Here is an 18,512-nt window from a genome sequence, read left to right on the forward strand (position 1 = left end):
GCCATTGTCATTCTCATCAAGTTCAAACACAGCCTGTTAGACCTTACCCAAGCCTCATAATAAGACTTGTCATCATCTGTACTGGTCTCAGTAATGGCTGCAGGCTTTTCGTCTGTAACTATTGCTAGGTCTAAATCCATATAACCCAGTTGAAACTGAATCTGTTCCGACCAATCAGCATAGTTAAGACCATTGAACTTGATCACCCCAGTGACCCCAGCAGACAAAGAAGTCATAGCTGCAAAACATTGATGAGCTTACACATTAATGCTTTGAGTAACTTAAATGGATTCAAACAAATAACTTTACCTATGGATTTAAGCCCATCTTTGGATGTAACTTAAATTCATAACTTCAAAGAATAGTAATGCTATTAAAGACTACTTCAATAGACAAATAATTAACATGTTTATAAATCTTTAGATATATAAACACATTTTTCAAGTATGTCAATTCTTTTCTTTAATGCCATACATTATAAGTAATGGTCTACCTTTGGGTGACACAAATATTTCTTATAATAATGAAGCATCATAAGCCCATTAAATCTTTTCATAGCATCAAAACCATGGGTTGTAAATTGCAACCATATATCATGAAATTAAATAAACACATTTGACCACTTTGATGATACAAATCCCTCATATATTTAATTTCATGATCTATACCTTATAAGCAATTTGTCTTTTATGCAAAATTAGTAACGCGGAAGCTATAACTTTCAGTAGGTAAATTTTGCAATGATTTCACAATACATACTCATTTAATATATAATATTATTTTAATGTACGAGTATGTATGTCTCCTTTAAGTTAATTTACTCTACTAGGTTTGCAATTCAATTTCAATTACACCTATATATACATGTCAATATAGGTAAACAAACGCTACTGTCAATTGCCATATCTTTTTAAACTATACACATGACACGTCCATTGAAATACAGTTTCGGTCAGCCACAGCCAATTAGCACAAGGCAGCGGAAACAAAAATACTATAATTGAATCCATAAATTTCGAATTCTAAAATTAGGGTTCATAAAAATTAGAGAATTCATCTTTCATGGAGAATCAAGAAATTTACAACCTGGCTCTGATACCAATTGTAAGCAAATTTCATCTATTCTAGGGTTTTCAACTTACAGAAAACCTAAGCCAGGATCTTTAATTCATATGATTCTCACTAACTTTAAAGGGAGGAGATAACTAACCTTGATTCATGCCAGAATCCATGAAGAAATCCTTAAGCTCTCTGAATCCTTTTCTCTCCTCTTTGCCTTCCACTTTCAGTCCTTCTCTGATGGATGAGAAGAGAAGCAGAATACGTTACTTTGAAAACTGCTCAGTAAACCCTTTATTGTAGGTTGGTTATTGTAACCACCCACTATCTTTTAATTTTCTGAAGGAAGAGGAGAGGGAATTCAAAATTGAATTTTGAAACCCCAAACTAACTTTAATTGCTTTAATATCCTAATGACCATCACATTGAGGATCTTTTCATAAAATTAGTTCTATAAGTTACATGGGCCACATTAATTATTAAAATAATTTAACACATCACCCCAAAATTATGTAGCTACTACATGTACCAATCTATGCAAGATGCCTTTAATGCTTTTCCATTTGTTTGGGATTGCATCAATGTAGAGCTACTTTAAATGACTTTATGGTACTTCACTCAACCTTTGTTCAAAGTTCAAGTGCATTATACACACCCGTGTACTTCAGAGTTCTCAATTTTATGTACATGTTTGCAAATATTTTACAATTGATTCTGAATGGAAAATCAATTATAGGGAGAAACTTTTCTAAGTAGCTTTTGGATTTCATAATTGATTCTAATGAAAGAGAAGTCAAACCAAACATGTTATTTGAATTTACGGATGAAAGTGAAACATAATAAGGCATCCAAAGAGAGGAAAAATCCTACAATATTAGATATTATCATCAATGCATTTTTAATTCTTCCACCCAACTAGAGTAAATTTGAGATTATAGCCATTTATTTGATAGGGAATTATATTTTTCTTCACTATCAGTAGACAGATTCTGTTAATATAATATGGTCATAGGTGTATGATTTGAAAACACAGACAGGTAGCTTTCAAGACTTTCTCCAATTCGATGGAGCCTGAAAGTTGAAACTTTAAAATCTTTGGTTTATTTTATGTTAGTTTTAGCTCCTATCCCTTGCTAGCTAGCATAGCATGAAAGGCAAGGCTATGCTCAAAAAATCAAAAGACTGGCTTACATTGCATCTTTTTTCCCCTCTTATTAAGAACTCTACAATTCAACTTTAGAACCAAATCCATGCAAGTGGGGTTGAAGCATGAAACCATAAAGTAGCTTCTCTTTGCCAACACTAATGGAATCTCAATGGCATGGAGAAGTTGTCACAAAAATGCAGTGACTGATGAGCATCTTAAAAAGCTAGCTCACATGTTCAATTTCTATGTGAATTTAAATTTGATCAAGGTCTAGTGTCTATCAGTGTTCGTATACTATTGTTCTGTCCTTATAAACAAACCAAACAGAAAGGTCCCCGCACAGAAACGGATGAGGAATAGTCATATATACATAGGCGGTGGCATAGAAAAATGTTCAATGTTGCAATTGCAGTGGACCATTCACAATTTCACATCCTTTTCAGTTTTTCACCATATATTAAAGCTCCAGCCCCCACATGCTAACGATAAGTCCCTTTTACCTACTTGTTGATTCTGCTCTAGCAAATCAACCAAACATATGAATTGCAACTATCGATGTGTTTGGATTTTCATTACCTTAATTAAAAACACTTTTTTCAATTCATTAAGAGTTGATCGTCCATAAATTGTGGCAGACCAACCTCTTATGGTGCACGGCAAAGAGCACAGCAGCAATGCATTGAATATTTAAGACGAGGAAGTATTTATAAAAGGCACACTAATGCTTAACATATTGAAAATCAGATAAAAATTCTCAAAGTCTATAAGAGAAATAAGAGAGCATGAGTTTTCGGAAGTTTATGGTGCAATTAAACAATTATATAATAGTCGTTTGATAAACTATACCATTTGCAAGTCTTTCATTTAGATGGCTTTGAGGTTTTAATTCTGGTTAAGTTAATTTGACCATAATTCTAACAACTTAGCTTTATAGTTAACCTTAGAAGAACGAAGTCATGCTCTGATATTTTATTTTAACTGTGTTTGATCGTCGCAATCAGCCAACTTCATTGACGTTGGTCGTGTAGTCGTTTAGTATGATTAGAATGGTAATGAATTGTGTGATCATTTAGACCGACCAAAATAAAAGAGTTTTTTAATGAATATAACAAAGGATAAAACTTAGATTAAGTTTCTTACCTCCATTCCATTAAGTTTATGTGTAATTTTTCAAATTTTGACAATAAATTTTTAATAAATGACATTTATTTTTAGAAATAGTTGCACATGTGTCATCACATGATTGGTAAACTTGGTGAAATGGATTTAAGGAACTTATCTAAGTTTCTCCCGATAACAAAAATTCAAACACTAGCAAGAACACATATGAATCATGTATAACTTTAGGGAGTATCCATAACTTTATATCAAGTTGTTTTTCATCCATATTAATTCTAAAACTTTGAAGTTAGGTTTTCCTCTTCAGAATCAAATATGAAATAGTTTCCAAATACTCAATTCATCTCTGGCTTTTAGCTATATGTGAACTGTATGAGTTTGGGGTGTATTGCCTTAATTTTCCTACCTCAATATTATTAGTAGATGGTTTACATTGTTATGTACCTAGCTAGGCTAAGAACAAGTTCAGCTGTACACCAAGTCTTCAATTTCATCATGCATTTAGCCATGTCTTTGTAGGTCGGTGGCCTACTCGAGTCTAAAATTTGTGCCCTCCCCTGGTTGTCCAAAAAAATTACTTAGTTGAAAATGGAAATGACATGTTGAAAGCTACAATGGGGAATCTCAAGCATATCTTTTAATTTTTTTGACCCAAACTCCTTCAGCTTCTTTCCTTTTCGGTTTGTTTTTATCTACCTTGAATTGAAGAAGTTAGGCCGGGTGCTGTCAATAGCTTTGACAAATTATTGAAAGAAGAAAAAAACTCTTCATCTCAATTCAGCTGTGACAGGTTTTAACGGCCAATTATGCTAACAAACTATATAAATCATTCAAGGTAAATATTAAGAGTTTTTAAGACTATCTTAGAAATTTGTATTGCAGAACATAGTCTCTTATCGAGTAATAGTTTATTTAGGGAATCATTATACTGATTTCTCAGCGGACCTACAAAATTACCTATTCCCCAAACTATTTGGAAATCAACAACATCTCATTCATTGAGGTATTTCATGTAGAAGTCACCCATATAATCCGAGTGTGTTTGCAAGTTAAACAATATCTTTAACTTAATTAAGATATAAACTCCTATTAAAAGAACCTTAAGATGTAAACAAAAGAAGAAAAAAAATTGAGTTACGCAATGCAAATTGATGATAAACTAGGGAAGTGGTGGTCCAGTCAATTCTATAAGTGATCCCTGGTCTATAATATACAATAATGTGAGTTGTTAAGACTACCTTTGTTCAAAATTTGAGTTGGTGTAAAGCATTTTGAGCATACGCAACTGCAACTATGATTATATTTTATTGCTAAGAATTATGAGTATCATATTGATTTTCTATTCAAATAAAACTATTAGATATTGGTAGAAATTATGATCGACAATAAGTATACTCCTACGAAAGTTTAAGACCTTTATGCTTTATTCAAATAAAACGACTTTTTATTTGTTTGGATTATCATGGAAATTGAGGGGAATGAAAATCTGAACGGTGATATAGAGTATATTAGTTTTCTTCACACCATTGGCAACTTTATTATTTCACTTTTTATGTGCTGTGTTAATGTTTTATGTTTAACGAATGATTTTTTTTCAAATTCTGGTTCAAGGATCATTGTATAGTAATTATAAAAATATAATGATTATACATCAATAGTAATTATAAAAATATTTAAATTAGTTGTTAATAATAAATTAAAAATTGACACATATATCTCAAATTATTTTAATTAAGTGAAAGGATCAAATTGTAATTACATGTTATACATATTTTCCTTTCTTTTACTTTGCATTTTATTTTACCTTCTTTTTCACTCAATCCAAACAATTCATTTATATTCATTTCTAGTATATTTTTTTTTTGTACATCGGAAAATTAAAAGAAACACGCAACACTACTGAACAACTAAACAATCGAGGAGCAGGAGCGGTTGGAGTTTCACACACGGATCCCTCCAAACGCGAAGCCCCTCCTCAGTCAGGAGCCGACGCACCATGCTTAGCAAGCCAATCCGTCGGCCTGTTGTAGTCTCGGGGGATAACTCTCAACCTCACCTCCCAATTACGACTAATGAGACAGCGAACAACTTCGATCTCAGGGATAAAATCACCACAATTCAGGTCTTCTAAGGCAGCCAACACATCACTATAATCAAGCTCCACCACCAGCTTCCTATGGCCAGCTTTCCAACCCAATTCTAGGCCAACACGAAGCGCACCCAGCTCAGCAAAGAGGGATTCCCCCCCTTTGCCATGGTAAGAGAATCTTAACACCCAGTTGCCATGGCTATTTATGAGAACACCACCACCTCCCATACAATTGTCATCCTACATGTAGCTACCATCAACATTCATCTTCACGAATCTCACTGGGGGAGCAATCCATCTTTTGCATAAGAGTTCACCAACACCCGATACCACAATATTCTGAAGCAAGGTTCTATAATCATCATGATCCCGACGCACCCGACGCCAAGCATCTTCTACATCCTAGGGTCTATCCTCAAAAACCATCTTGGTTCGCCACTTCCAGGCTCCCCAAATGCACGCCAGAAATTTGATGCCATTTTTCCCACAGATCTGGGTTCTGATCCAACGCTCCAAATCCATGTCACGGAATCCCCTCCAAGATAAAGCTCCCATCCTTCTCCAAAGTTCCCTCGAATGAGGGAAATCACGTAAGCAATGCAATGAATCTTCCATTGCCTCTGAACACCGCGAACAAGAGGGCGACGCGGACAAGTGACACTGAAATCGGTGGTCATTAGTTTGCAGACCATGACAGACCACTAGCCAAATGAAAACCTTGACCCGCTTCGGAACTTCGAGTTTCCAAATCCAGCTTCTGTTAGTACCTTCCTCAACTCTACCTTGCGCCATCAGCAAGCGATACCCCTCCTTCATTGTGTATATCCCTCTGTTGCCGTCTTCCCAAATCCAGTTATCCTCACACCCAGCCATAAGATTAGGTTGCACCTTCATGAAGAGCTCCCCCACCTCCGGAGGAAGGATTGTGTAGAGCCTGCGAAAATCCCAATTACCATTTTAAATCACATCTGCCAAATGGAGTGCAGAATCTGACACATGAACGAAAGGGAGGCTTTCAGCCATAATTCCGGTCCCGGACCAATCAGAGTACCAGATTGATGAAGTCCCATCTCCTAGGCGAAAGCGCAAACCCTCCCGAAGGTGGTCCCTGGCCCGCAGCAGACCCTTCCAAACCAGAGATGCGTTGGTCGGCGCGATGGCTTGGAAAAAGGATGACGTTCGTAAGTATTTATGCGCTAGCACCCTGACCTAAAGCTTCCCTGGCTTATGAATCATACTCCACACCGCCTTGCCCAACATCGTTGTATTTGCAAGACGCATATCACGCACACCCACTCCTCCATGCTCTTTATCTTCCACTACTGTTTGCCAACGAGCATGGTGCCACCCCGGGCTCCTCCGTGTTTCGACCAGATGAACCGACGAGTTGTTTGGTGAATGACAGCTATGATATTCTTTTCTGGCATGATTATTATCTCGGCTTTTTTTTTTCAAATAATACAAATTAATTATAAAATTATAAAAAAATGTGGTTTGAAAAGTATTTACCAATATGGTTTATCTCTATCCAAATTCCAAACAAAACATAGTGATATACGTACTACGACATTGATAGCTCATAGCTCCATTTGGATTTTGGGGATTTGGAAAAGAAAAATAAAATGGTCTTATGTGTTATGTGTAGATAACAAAAAGTTTAGATGTATTCTATTTAAATTGACCTGAACATGCAGAAAAACTGTAAGTTGAGAAATAACCAGAACACGTGAAAGGGAAGAAAAAGAAAAGTACAAAAGCTTGGAAACGGAAATGAAAATGAAAATCTCTCAAATCTATATCTATATACTTTAGAAAAGAGGAACATTGTGAGCTCCACCTAGCTGATTTGACATTCTAAGAATAACTCTCACTCAACCCCCTTCTTTGCTTGACAAGTGTCACCCTCATATTGATTTGGACCAAAATATTACCAGTCCATTTTCATTTGAGTTTTCTATGAAGTCCCATTATTGAAAGTCTTTTGAATGTTGATTTTAATTTTTTTTATCCCCTCATTAATTGCTAACATAAAATTTGCACATTAATGGTTGATTAGCATTTTTACTATATCAACTATTTAATTACAAATAACTGATGTTTTTAAAAAAGATCTACGTGTTTAAATATAATTACCATTTATGAGTTGTAGTCGAAATAGTATTACCACCGGAATCAAACGACCATCAATTTTCTCTCGCAGCATACCGTAAATAAATATCCAGTTATCACGGATTTTCATTGAACCAGTGTGCTTATTGATTCGGTTTTTTAGGTACCAAATCTCATAAGAATTAAAGTCAATTATATTGAGAATGAATTGCAGGTACTGATTTCCATGCAAAGATACAGTTTAAAAATAAAAAGAGATATGGTAATATTTTATAGAATGAGATTTTAAAAACAATAATATAATTAACACCAATTTTAATTTGAACCCATATTATTCCTATAATGACGGTTTTTTTTTATATATATGGTTAACACGGTTTGGTTGATACATAAATATGGTGATTATGGTGATTATGCGTTTCCATAAATAATAATAAGTCATTAATAACGTGTTTCCACTGTTTTCCCTAAACGACCTAATTTAATGCCATAATTGAATTGACCTAATTTAATTCCATAATTTAATCAATTCCGTAGCCACTGATTGCAAGGTTTTTTCATACTCGGTAATTGACTACCAATTTCAAATACCGTGCAGTAGTAACCCTAATTTTCTTTTCTTTTTTAACTTACATTCATCAGTAACTCTAATTCTGAAATTGCTATATAAATCACCTCATGCTATTCTTCAACTTCATCCTTCCATTTCCCACCAACTATAAGCTTTGAAATGTACTTTGTTCTTATGGCAATCGACGATCTCGCCACCATCGATGCCTCGAAGGAGAACTGGACTATTGTTGCAAAGGTGAACCATTTATGGCTTAGTCCCAGCTTATATGGCTCGAAGCTTCCATTTTCCATGGACATGGTTTTTATGGATGACAAGGTATATCACTTTTTCACATAATCACCATGTTTTAAGTTCATTTTTTTAATGGTTGGTAAATCTCTTGTGTTCTCTTTTTATTGAATTTTAGGGTTGTAAGATTCACGCTTCGGTTAGGAAGACTCTTATATACCGATTTCAATCTTTGCTAAGTGAAAGACGTGTATACCAGATTTCGTTTTTTGGTGTTGGTGAAAGCGGTCGTGATTATTTCTGGTGTCGATAAAGCCCTTTAAAGGTATTTAAAAGTTTGATCTGGTGTCGAATAATCAAAGTTTAGTTGCGCATGTTTTTTTCCTTTATCCTATTTTTTTTACAGGTAAGACAAGTCTCCAAAATGTGTATGGGGCTACAAGGGTTCTTTTTAATCCTCTCATACAAGAAGCTGCCCCCCTCCGAGCTCGGTGAGTCCTATTCTGGTTTTTACATCTCTTTCATTTTTTCTATTCATATCAAATTATGTAATCGGCTATCTTCCAAGTTCTTGGAATCAAATGATACTGATGCACATGTCATTAGCCCGCTGCAAGATTCGGCAAGAAAATCTATCCTTGAAGATGATTTCCTAAAACAGAGTGATGGGAAAACCATCGAGCAACTCAAAGATCTTGCTGAGGTATAATTTTTATTTACAATTCAATAATAATTTATATTCCATATTTAGTTACAACATATATTATACATTTTGATTTTTGAATTTAATTTTTCAGAAGTCCTATTGTGTTGTTCTTGGTACTGTTAATTATATTGCAGAGGGTATGGATTGGTATTACCCTGCGTGCAAGTGTATTAATATCATTCAAACAATATTCACTTTTTCAAAATCACTTTGTTATAAATCACTCAAATATAAATCACATTCCCTCAAACATAATTTTTTAAAAAATCATGTTTGGAAAATCACGTTAATTCAAACAACAATTTTCAACGAAAATCAAAATAACACTAAGTTTTCTAGTCTAGCATTTTTTTTTGGTATGTAGTTTTCCGGTCTATTTAAAAGACTTATTATAGAACAAACATTTAAATAAGATTAGACTTTTAAGATGATCTATTTAAACAGAGCTAATCGGTAATTAGATCTATCTAACAAAGCTAAGCCCAACATAAGTTATTTTCACTCTAATTAGTTTAAGATGAACACTCTCTTATTTATTAATTAAAATTCATGTGAATCTAACTAAATTAGAAACGAGACCAATATGTTTAATGAAAGCTCAAATAAATTCCAATCAATAAATAAGAAAATGATGGTGGAATAATCATAACAAAAATGTTGATAGTATTTTTCTTAATTAAATTAGTCATATAACATGGACAGGAGTGAATAACAGTAACCTCTATTGTCTGTGTCTCCTAGCCATGAGAATCTCCATGCTCTCTCTCTTTCATCACAAATACCCAAATCCTCTCTAGTCTCTACCCTTTTCATTAATTCCAAGTGTTCTTTACCCGTGCGTTGCACGACGATTGAATTTATTGTAAAGATGAATCAGTAGGAATATGTTTTTACTTAGTTTAGCCTCTTTTTAGTAAGTAGAAGAGATATGGAACAGAAGATATATTACAAACATGTAGATGAATGGACCACAGTCAAAATATTAATTTGATGCGGTTGTATAGACCTCACTATGTCAACATTTGAATAGTAATAAGAACCAAGTTTTTAAGGAATGCATTACCTTGAAATTGAAATAAAATAAACATAACAATGACAACAACATGAACGCTTATTAGAAGTTGTAGTCCATGATTAATGATAAAAACTGCATAACCGATCATGTTTTCAATCAAGCATATTTGAGCTATAGAGCCTACAAAGGAAAAAATTTATATTAGAGTAATAATCAGTAACCAACACAAATATAAACTGTGTATAATTTGAAAGTGTTAAGCAAATCTTATAGAAACACCAATAACCCTTCGAATTAGATGATCAATAAACTGCTTGACATCTTTTTATATTGTCAACAATAAAAAGAATAACCATATCAGTTTTCCTATTAATAAAATTTAAATTGAAATTAATTGTAAGATAAATCAGCACTTACATGTCAAATATTATCGAAGACTTCTTGATACACCACGTTGCGTGTAGTGTTAGATACAACTCCATCGTCATCTATGATGAGCATCTTCAACCATTTTCTAGATTTAACTCTAGAAAGTGCAACATATAGTTGCCCGTGAGTAAAGACTGGCATTGACAAATACAGTACAACATGAGATAAAGATTGCCCCTGACTTTTATTTATAGTCATTGCAAAACATTAAGTAACGGGGAATACATACTGTCGGCAGGATATACCTTCTTGCTATTGTCAGGTGAAGGAATGATGTGACACTGAATCTTGTGAGAGCGGACATGAATCTTGAGTAGCTATGCCCAGGTGTCGTTCTTGTCCTTCTCCATTCCAAGAACAATCAGAATATGGTTCTTGATATTAGAAACAGCAATAGCGGGATGAAAATCCATTTTGGTGGTGGTGGAGGAGGAATGTGTCTTCGGCGGAGGATCCACTATGGTAGGGGTAGGTTCATGGTAGCTATTGTCATAAAAGGTTGACATGATGCAAGAGAAGATTCGCATGTGTGTGGTTGGCGAAAGCAAGAGGGTCAGGCGGAACACGACGGGGCGCACGAGCTGTAGGAAGAAACGTGTTGTGCGTGGCGGCGGACGGGAGACGCATGGCAGTGGGTGTGGGCTTAGGCAGACGACGATGGGCTAAGGGCATGTGTCTTGCAGCAGCGAGCGCAGGTTAGCAGTGGAGGGCGCACAGTGGGCAACAAGAATAACAGCCTACGGTGCGACGGAATGAAAGGGAGGCGCACGACTTGGCTGGTTGCGGACGACACAAGGGAGTAGGTCAGAGAGAGAGAGAGAGAGAGAGAGAGGTCAGAAATTAGGTCGTGATACCATGAAGGAAACTGATTGTATGATTTCTCATTGATTTGGAATCAATATAAATACAAGTGTTGAGTGTAAAGTCAAACAATCCTAATTAATTCAATTTTCTCTTCTTTTTCACTCTCACGAGCATTAACGAAGAGTATAAATTAACAAAGCGAGTTATGGGTAATTCTGAAAAGTTGATACAATTTTAGAACAACTTTAACGAAATTAACTACATAAACTAAATTTTTTAAAGGATGTGAGTTAGTTACTTGATTCTTATAGTGTTAAGGATTGGAGGAAACACATATGAAGAGATAAACACGAAATTTTAACTTGACATAACTTAAGAGAATCTATAATTAGAAGGATCTCTACAATGTAAGCTTTTTTGTTGTTGTTATATTCGGGACTTAAAGCGCCCAACTAACCCCTCTCATAGAGGGTATTACAATAATCGAATCTAAAGGGTACATAATCAAGGGATAATACACTTTCATAAATCTTCATAGGCATTAACAAGGTTAGACCATTCTTTACAAATGCATCCGCCACTAAATTAGCTTCACTCAAAACATGCTTCCAATGGAGGTGGGAGCATCAATTGAGAAGACATCTCATCAATGTAAGCTAGTGTATGGTAAATCTAGTTATAAACAAGCTAGATTTTCATAATTAATATCACAAGATTAAATTCTAAGAAAGTCAAGGGTAGTCAGCAACAGTTTGAAAAAAAAGAAGTAGTGTATGGTAAGATTATTGGCATTAAGGCAATGCATACTACTACTACTACTAGTGTGGTGGACTTAAAAAGAAATGTTCACTCTCTCTCTCTTTCACATACACACACTCTCACTCTCCCCATCTACAATAATATCATATCATCTTCCCCCCACCCACACAATCTCTCTCTCTCTCTCTACTCAAGCTTTCCATTTCATTTCCATTTCAGTTCTAAATCCTATTCCTTTTCCATCCTCTCTCACTATTCTACTCCCATTTCCCCCACGAATCCAACACCCCCATCAACCACTCAAAGATTCCACTGAATCCAACTCAGATCGGACAAAATGAGAGATAACCACCCTCCGCCGCCCACCTCCGACGACGACCACCGATCCTCCTCCCTCCCGGATCTTGCCAGAGGCGGCCAAATCACCGACTCATCCTCCTCCAAAACCCGACCCGGACCCGGCTCATCATCATCATCACTCCCTCAACCGGGTTCCGGCTCGGAGCTCCAGGCACAGTTCCCGGACCAGGTCCTCGAGAACGTCTTGGAAAACGTGCTCCACTTCCTCTCCTCACGCCGCGACCGCAACGCCGCCTCATTGGTGTGCCGCTCCTGGTGCCGCGCCGAGGCGCTCACCCGATCCGAGCTTTTCATCGGGAACTGCTACGCGGTGTCGCCTCGCCGCGCCACCGCCAGGTTCAGCCGCGTCCGGTCTGTTACCGTGAAGGGGAAGCCGCGGTTCGCGGATTTCGATCTGATGCCGGACGATTGGGGGGCCCACTTCGCCCCCTGGGCAACCGCGCTGGCTCAGGCTTATCCATGGCTTGAGAAGATCCACCTCAAGCGCATGTCTGTCACCGATGAAGATCTCGCCGTCGTTGCCGATTCATTCTCCGGCTTCCGTGAGCTTGTCCTCGTTTGCTGCGAGGGCTTCGGCACTCGCGGACTCGCCGCCGTTACCTCCAAGTGCAGGTAATTGCCGTGGCTAGAGATCACTATAGTAGATTTTCTCTCTAATTTGATACATTGATAATTCAATTTTTTTGGAGGAAAAAATTAAATTAGTTCAAATTGATTGTCACCCATTTCATCCTAGTTCAATTGTTAGGCTTTAGAAGCTTCATTTGTTGATTATCAACTCTTGATAGTTCAGAGAACTGAATAAAGGTGTTTATTTTTTGTACTTGAACTTGGTGATGAAGATTGAGCAGTGATTTGGGGTTTTATTTTAGTGATGGATTAACAAGTGTGATTGGGTTAGTTGTGAATTTTGACTTAGCATTGTTGTGTGGGTTGAATTTGTCTTTTTATTTGTGTGTGTATTGTTGTTGGTTCAGGTTGCTGAGGGTGCTTGAAGTGGTGGAATCCTTGGTGGAGCCGGTATCTGAGGACGAGGTGGATTGGGTGTCGTGTTTTCCAGAGACTCAGACTCATTTGGAGTCTCTTGTTTTCGACTGTGTTGAGTACCCGGTGAATTTTGAGGCTTTGGAGGGGCTGGTAGCGAGGTCACCTGGTTTGAAGAAACTTAGATTGAACCGTTTTGTGTCCATGCCTCAGCTGTACCGGTTAATGCTTCGTGCTCCCCAGCTCACGCATCTTGGAACGGGTTCATTCAGTGACAGTGAGGCTTTGGAACAGGAACCTGATTATGCCTCTGCTTTTGCAGCTTGCAGATCATTGGTTTGTTTGTCTGGATTCAGGGAGATTTGGGCTAATTACCTTCCCGCCATTCTTCCAGTTTGTGCAAATCTCACTTCATTGAATTTGAGCTATGCTGATGTTAATGCAGATCAGCTGAGGTCTGTTATATGCCACTGCCGTAAGCTGCAGATATTGTGGGTGTGTGCTGCTGATTTTGTCTTGTGCAATTCTTATTTCATTCTCAAATCAAGTAATAGAGATATTTGAAGCTTACTATTTTTGCTTTTGTTGTGCAGGCTCTTGATTCGATTGGTGATGAAGGCCTTCAGGCAGTGGCTACAACTTGCCATGATCTACGCGAGCTTCGAGTTTTCCCTGTGGATGCGCGGGAGGAGTCTGAAGGTCCAGTTTCTGAGGTTGGTTTTGAAGCAATATCAAAGGGTTGTAGGAAATTGGAATCAATTTTGTTTTTCTGCCAGAGGATGACAAATGCAGCTGTGGTAGCTATGTCAAAGAACTGTCCTGATCTTTTGGTGTTTCGTCTATGTATTATTGGGCGATATCGGCCGGATGCTGTGACTCAAGAACCAATGGATGAGGGTTTTGGTGCTATTGTTATGAATTGCAGGAAGCTCACTCGACTTGCTGTGTCTGGTTTGCTGACTGATCGGGCTTTTGAGTATATTGGAAGGTATGGGAAATTGGTTAGGACATTGTCAGTTGCCTTTAATGGGGACACTGACCTGGCCCTTAAATATGTGCTAGAAGGGTGCCCTAATATGCAAAAGCTTGAAATCAGGGATTGTCCATTTGGGGATGCAGCTTTGCGATCTGGGTTGCATCATTATTACAACATGAGATTCCTCTGGATGTCGAACTGCAAATTGACGCGCCAAGCTTGCCAAGATGTTGCACGAGCATTGCCCCACCTTGTTGTGGAAGTGATCAACAAGGAAGACGAGGCGGCAGTTGATGATATTGAGTTATTGTACATGTATCGGTCTCTTGATGGGCCGCGGGATGATGCTCCACAAGTTGTTACCATTCTGCATTAGATTTTTCAATTCAAGACGTTTATAGCTTTTTCCTATGGTGGCTATTGAGTGTAATATGGAGCCAGGGGATTTCTACTATCAATGTCAAATGAAGTTCTCCTGTTCTTGGCGTGGGCGGCTGCGGCGGCAGGCCACAAAGATGCTATCGTGAGAGAAACATTTTTTCATTTGCTCTTGTTTATGTCAGAGGACTCAGGTTTGGGAATAGAAAAATAGGGAAGGTTAGGAGGAGAATGGTGCAGAAGATAAAGTCATACAGGTATTGGACCATTCAATGTTGTTGTATCTTCATAGTTTATGTATTTTTTCCTTCTATTTTCAATTCATCATATCCGAAAACTGCCAAAGGGTGAAGTAGAGATTGTTGAAGCTGCTCTGAGGATTGGTTCATTGGTGAAATAGTGGTAAATTGAGACAAGTTTCAGAAGTATGAAAACAGAGGGTTTAGAGAGGTGAGGTTCTCTAACTCTTCCACCATATCATACCAGTAGAGAAGCAAAAACTCTTCCCTTTGTAAGGAACTTAGTCTGTTTATTTGGATTCAAATCATAGTTAGTTCAAACTGTAGGTGGGAAGAATCCAATCCCTGGGCTCATATAAACTTATCCATCTCTTTAATCTCAATGCTTGTTTCTTATTATTATTTTTCCCAGATGTATTGATGTACCATCTGACTGTAGAATTTATTGATATTGCTAGCAATTGTCAGATGTTTAATAAATGCCAGAATTTGCATGGACCATTTTGTGTCTATATCATTTGTTTTCTGAATGTGGAATAATAGCCAGATAGACCTATTAATTATGTATGGAAAGTGTAACTCAAGTACACGTTCGAGGACCCCTACCACTAGGGGTCCATTTTACATGCCATGAGAATCTCTTTCAAGAGAAAAAGAGGGGGATGGAGAATTTGATGGCCCTCATACACCAAACCTTCTCAATTAGCATGCGTATTTCTGTATAAACATGCTTAATTCGCATGTTTTGGATTGCTTATCTTTTTGTGCATGTTTAGAAACCCTTCTGCAACCGATTCTGAAGCTAAAATCAATTTTGGTGAAAAACTTCTTTCAGTAGTTTCTGGGTTTAAGAATTGATCTTGATGAAATAGAAGCTGATCTTTCTGTGAGAAGCTTGAGTTTAAGAATTGATTATGATATAGAAACCGGTCCAAACCTGCCATTTTATTTTGGACATATGTAATATTAAGCTGATGTATATTACATGTATAAAATATTTAGCTTGCATAGGGAGTGAGGGGGACCAATAATTTGATGACTGGTCTACCCTTATGCGCTTGCGTTATAAACTATAAAGGGGCCTAGTCCACTAACAGACTATGTCTTTCTCTCTCTCTCATAATTAGGAAAGAAATCTATCTCACTCTCTTGTTGGTATTCAATCTAGCAAGAGGCAAATTGGTAAAAGCAAACTTAACATCCAAAGTGGGATCTGACTGTGCAAACAAGTGATGGGAACCAAAGCTTTGGCTTCCTTTTTTTCCCCATTTTTCTTCTTCTATCCTTTTGCTGCTACATCAAGTGGACTGAACCTTATGGTCTTTGTTGCCAGCTGGCCCCTTTGCAATTGGTCATTTTTTCCCCCTTCTCTTCTCTTTTCCATGTGTCTCTGACCCTCAAATATGTTGTATCATGAATCAGATTGCTTTAGTGAGAGGATAAGAAGCTCTGTACAGGTTCTCATTGGCTTATCCAAATTGCTCATGGTGGGAATAGTCCCATGGATGGTCATTACCATACAATTGTTGTCTTTGCCTTTTCAACCTATCCCCTTTTTTTCTCTTTGCCTTTCCTTCTTCTTTATGTGTAGCCATCACAGTCCCATTAGGAAAAAAATAAAGTGAAAATAAATTGATAATGACCTTGCACTAGTATGACCATTGCGGCACTTATTTCAAATACACAGTCTCAATTCATATACACCATGTTGTATACACGATGACAGGAACAACACTCCTACACTCATTTTTTCTCCGTATTTCTTTTTGTCATATCACATATTATATATAATTCCTATATTTAGGTCTTTACCCAAATAAAAAGTGGTACAATGAAGATTATTGATTCAATTATAATCGTTGGATACCTTTGAATGACCATTTTGATGGTCCTGTCTCACCTACTAGTCAGACCCGCAAACCAAGTCCATCACTTTTTTTTCATTATTTGTTCCCTTCAAATTGCATGGTCATGAATGAATAAGGTGTTGTCAGCACAGAACCCGAATCAGATCAGGTTTCACATGCATAATACTATTTACTAAGCACACTTACACTGATATTCTGATAATAATTCTGATAATAGCGAGTAATATTTAATTATTTATAATGAGTTGCAGTTGTGAAAAGATTCTTTGGGCTGGTTGGTGAAGACCCATCTGGGGTATGGCCCACCACCTGATCATTGGAGTGTGTGGGCCACGTGTACGGTTCTAAGGTTGGGATACATTAATGGGTTTGTGCAGACTAAGATATTATATAATCATGCATTTTTATCAATAATGATATCATGGTTGATAAAATAATGGTGGGAGAGGCAGAATGCTGAAGCTAACGTACAAAATAACAAACAAGGAAAACCAACAACTAGTTGGCATTGGCAGTGGGTGGTGTTGGTGACTTGGTGGGGGAAGGAAATTTTTTGAAAATAAAGTCGGTGAAACCTAAAAGGGTTTTTGGGTTTTCACAACTTTTGTCTGTTAAGCACATTTCATAGCTGATCTAAGCACGAGGTCAACCACTAAAGTATGTTGTCCTTTGTAGTGTTATGTAATTTTCATGTTTAATTTTCAGTTCAAAATTACATTCAGTACATTGAAATTTGAGAATATACTAAGCTCCTTCAATATGCAGGATTGATCTTAAACCTCTATTAAGATTCAGTTGAGTTCAACTTAAAACCAAACATGCACTAACCTAGTTCAAGATGCAGTTATCTTATCTCAAATTGGCTAATTAATTATGTGTTCTTTCTAAGCACTATTTCCAGGATTGATTTTCTCATTTTTCAAGTGAGCCCCTTTCTCAAATTTAAAATTATGGGACCAGATCAGAATGGCAACTTTAGATCTTTAGATGAAAGTTGGATGGATTTTCATGTGCGATGCAAACGTGCCATGCTATGGAGAGGGTTTTGTAAACAGTGTAAAGTAATATCGCTATATGCTTATTATGTATGACAGTATGAGCAAGTGCGAACCATTTTATCCAGAAACTTATTAGGTCGTGCATTAATCTAGAGAGATCTTCAATATTGAGTCAAATCTTCCTCCTGATCACTTCATATTACAAGGACATGCATGATGAAAGAATTAGGACATGTTAATACATAATTATATTCAATGTTACACCCAAAATGAAAGTGGAGCTTTGCAGCCCATTCATCATTTCCGCCACACTATTAAACTATATATGGAGTCTTATGGGGTCTTTTGATGTTAAAGCTATTGTTGTCTACAGTAAGCATCAAATATATTCGTAAGCATTCACCACCATTGTTTATGGATATACACTTGCTTCTTCCTAGTTTCTCTCTCAACTAAGACTTGAAATTGCTTGAACACATTCATGAGAATATCTTTACTTTTCAATGTATAAATCCAAATATTTCATAGGGGTATGAAGATTAGAATGCACCAATGCAAGTCAAGAATCTCAATCTCTTGCTATGAACACATTTATGCAACTGTGGATTTATCAACTCATCTGGCTAGCTCCATCATATCTTTCTCACTCATGTGACACAACCTCTTATGGC

The 18,512-nt window shown here is 37.0% G+C and overlaps 2 protein-coding genes across 2 annotated transcripts; one reads left to right on the forward strand and one right to left on the reverse strand.

The window, feature by feature from the left end:
• Positions 1–5,300: 5,300 nt before the first annotated feature.
• On the reverse strand, positions 5,301–5,642 carry LOC130730323 (uncharacterized). Its single transcript, XM_057582305.1, has one exon. It carries the CDS (start codon positions 5,640–5,642, stop codon positions 5,301–5,303), a length of 342 nt encoding a protein of 113 aa, XP_057438288.1.
• Positions 5,643–12,120: 6,478 nt separating this feature from the next.
• LOC130734169 (transport inhibitor response 1-like protein) lies at positions 12,121–15,476 on the forward strand. The gene is made up of 3 exons (XM_057586495.1): positions 12,121–13,010; positions 13,376–13,877; positions 13,976–15,476. Exons 1-3 carry the CDS (start codon positions 12,376–12,378, stop codon positions 14,732–14,734), a joined length of 1,896 nt encoding a protein of 631 aa, XP_057442478.1. The 5' UTR covers positions 12,121–12,375; the 3' UTR covers positions 14,735–15,476.
• The last annotated feature ends 3,036 nt before the right edge of the window (positions 15,477–18,512 follow it).

This window comes from Lotus japonicus, chromosome 1 (genome assembly GCF_012489685.1).
Source record: "Lotus japonicus ecotype B-129 chromosome 1, LjGifu_v1.2".
NCBI classification, from domain to species: Eukaryota; Viridiplantae; Streptophyta; class Magnoliopsida; order Fabales; family Fabaceae; genus Lotus; species Lotus japonicus.

Excerpts from the sequence above, each read along its gene's own strand:
- LOC130730323 (XM_057582305.1), bottom strand. The coding sequence starts at position 5,642 with ATGGGAGGTGGTGGTGTTCTCATAAATAGCCATGGCAACTGGGTGTTA.
- LOC130734169 (XM_057586495.1), top strand. The coding sequence starts at position 12,376 with ATGAGAGATAACCACCCTCCGCCGCCCACCTCCGACGACGACCACCGA. Across the intron at positions 13,011-13,375 it reads GCCGTTACCTCCAAGTGCAG|GTTGCTGAGGGTGCTTGAAG; the intron begins GTAATTGCCGTG and ends TTGTTGGTTCAG. Across the intron at positions 13,878-13,975 it reads GTAAGCTGCAGATATTGTGG|GCTCTTGATTCGATTGGTGA; the intron begins GTGTGTGCTGCT and ends TTTGTTGTGCAG.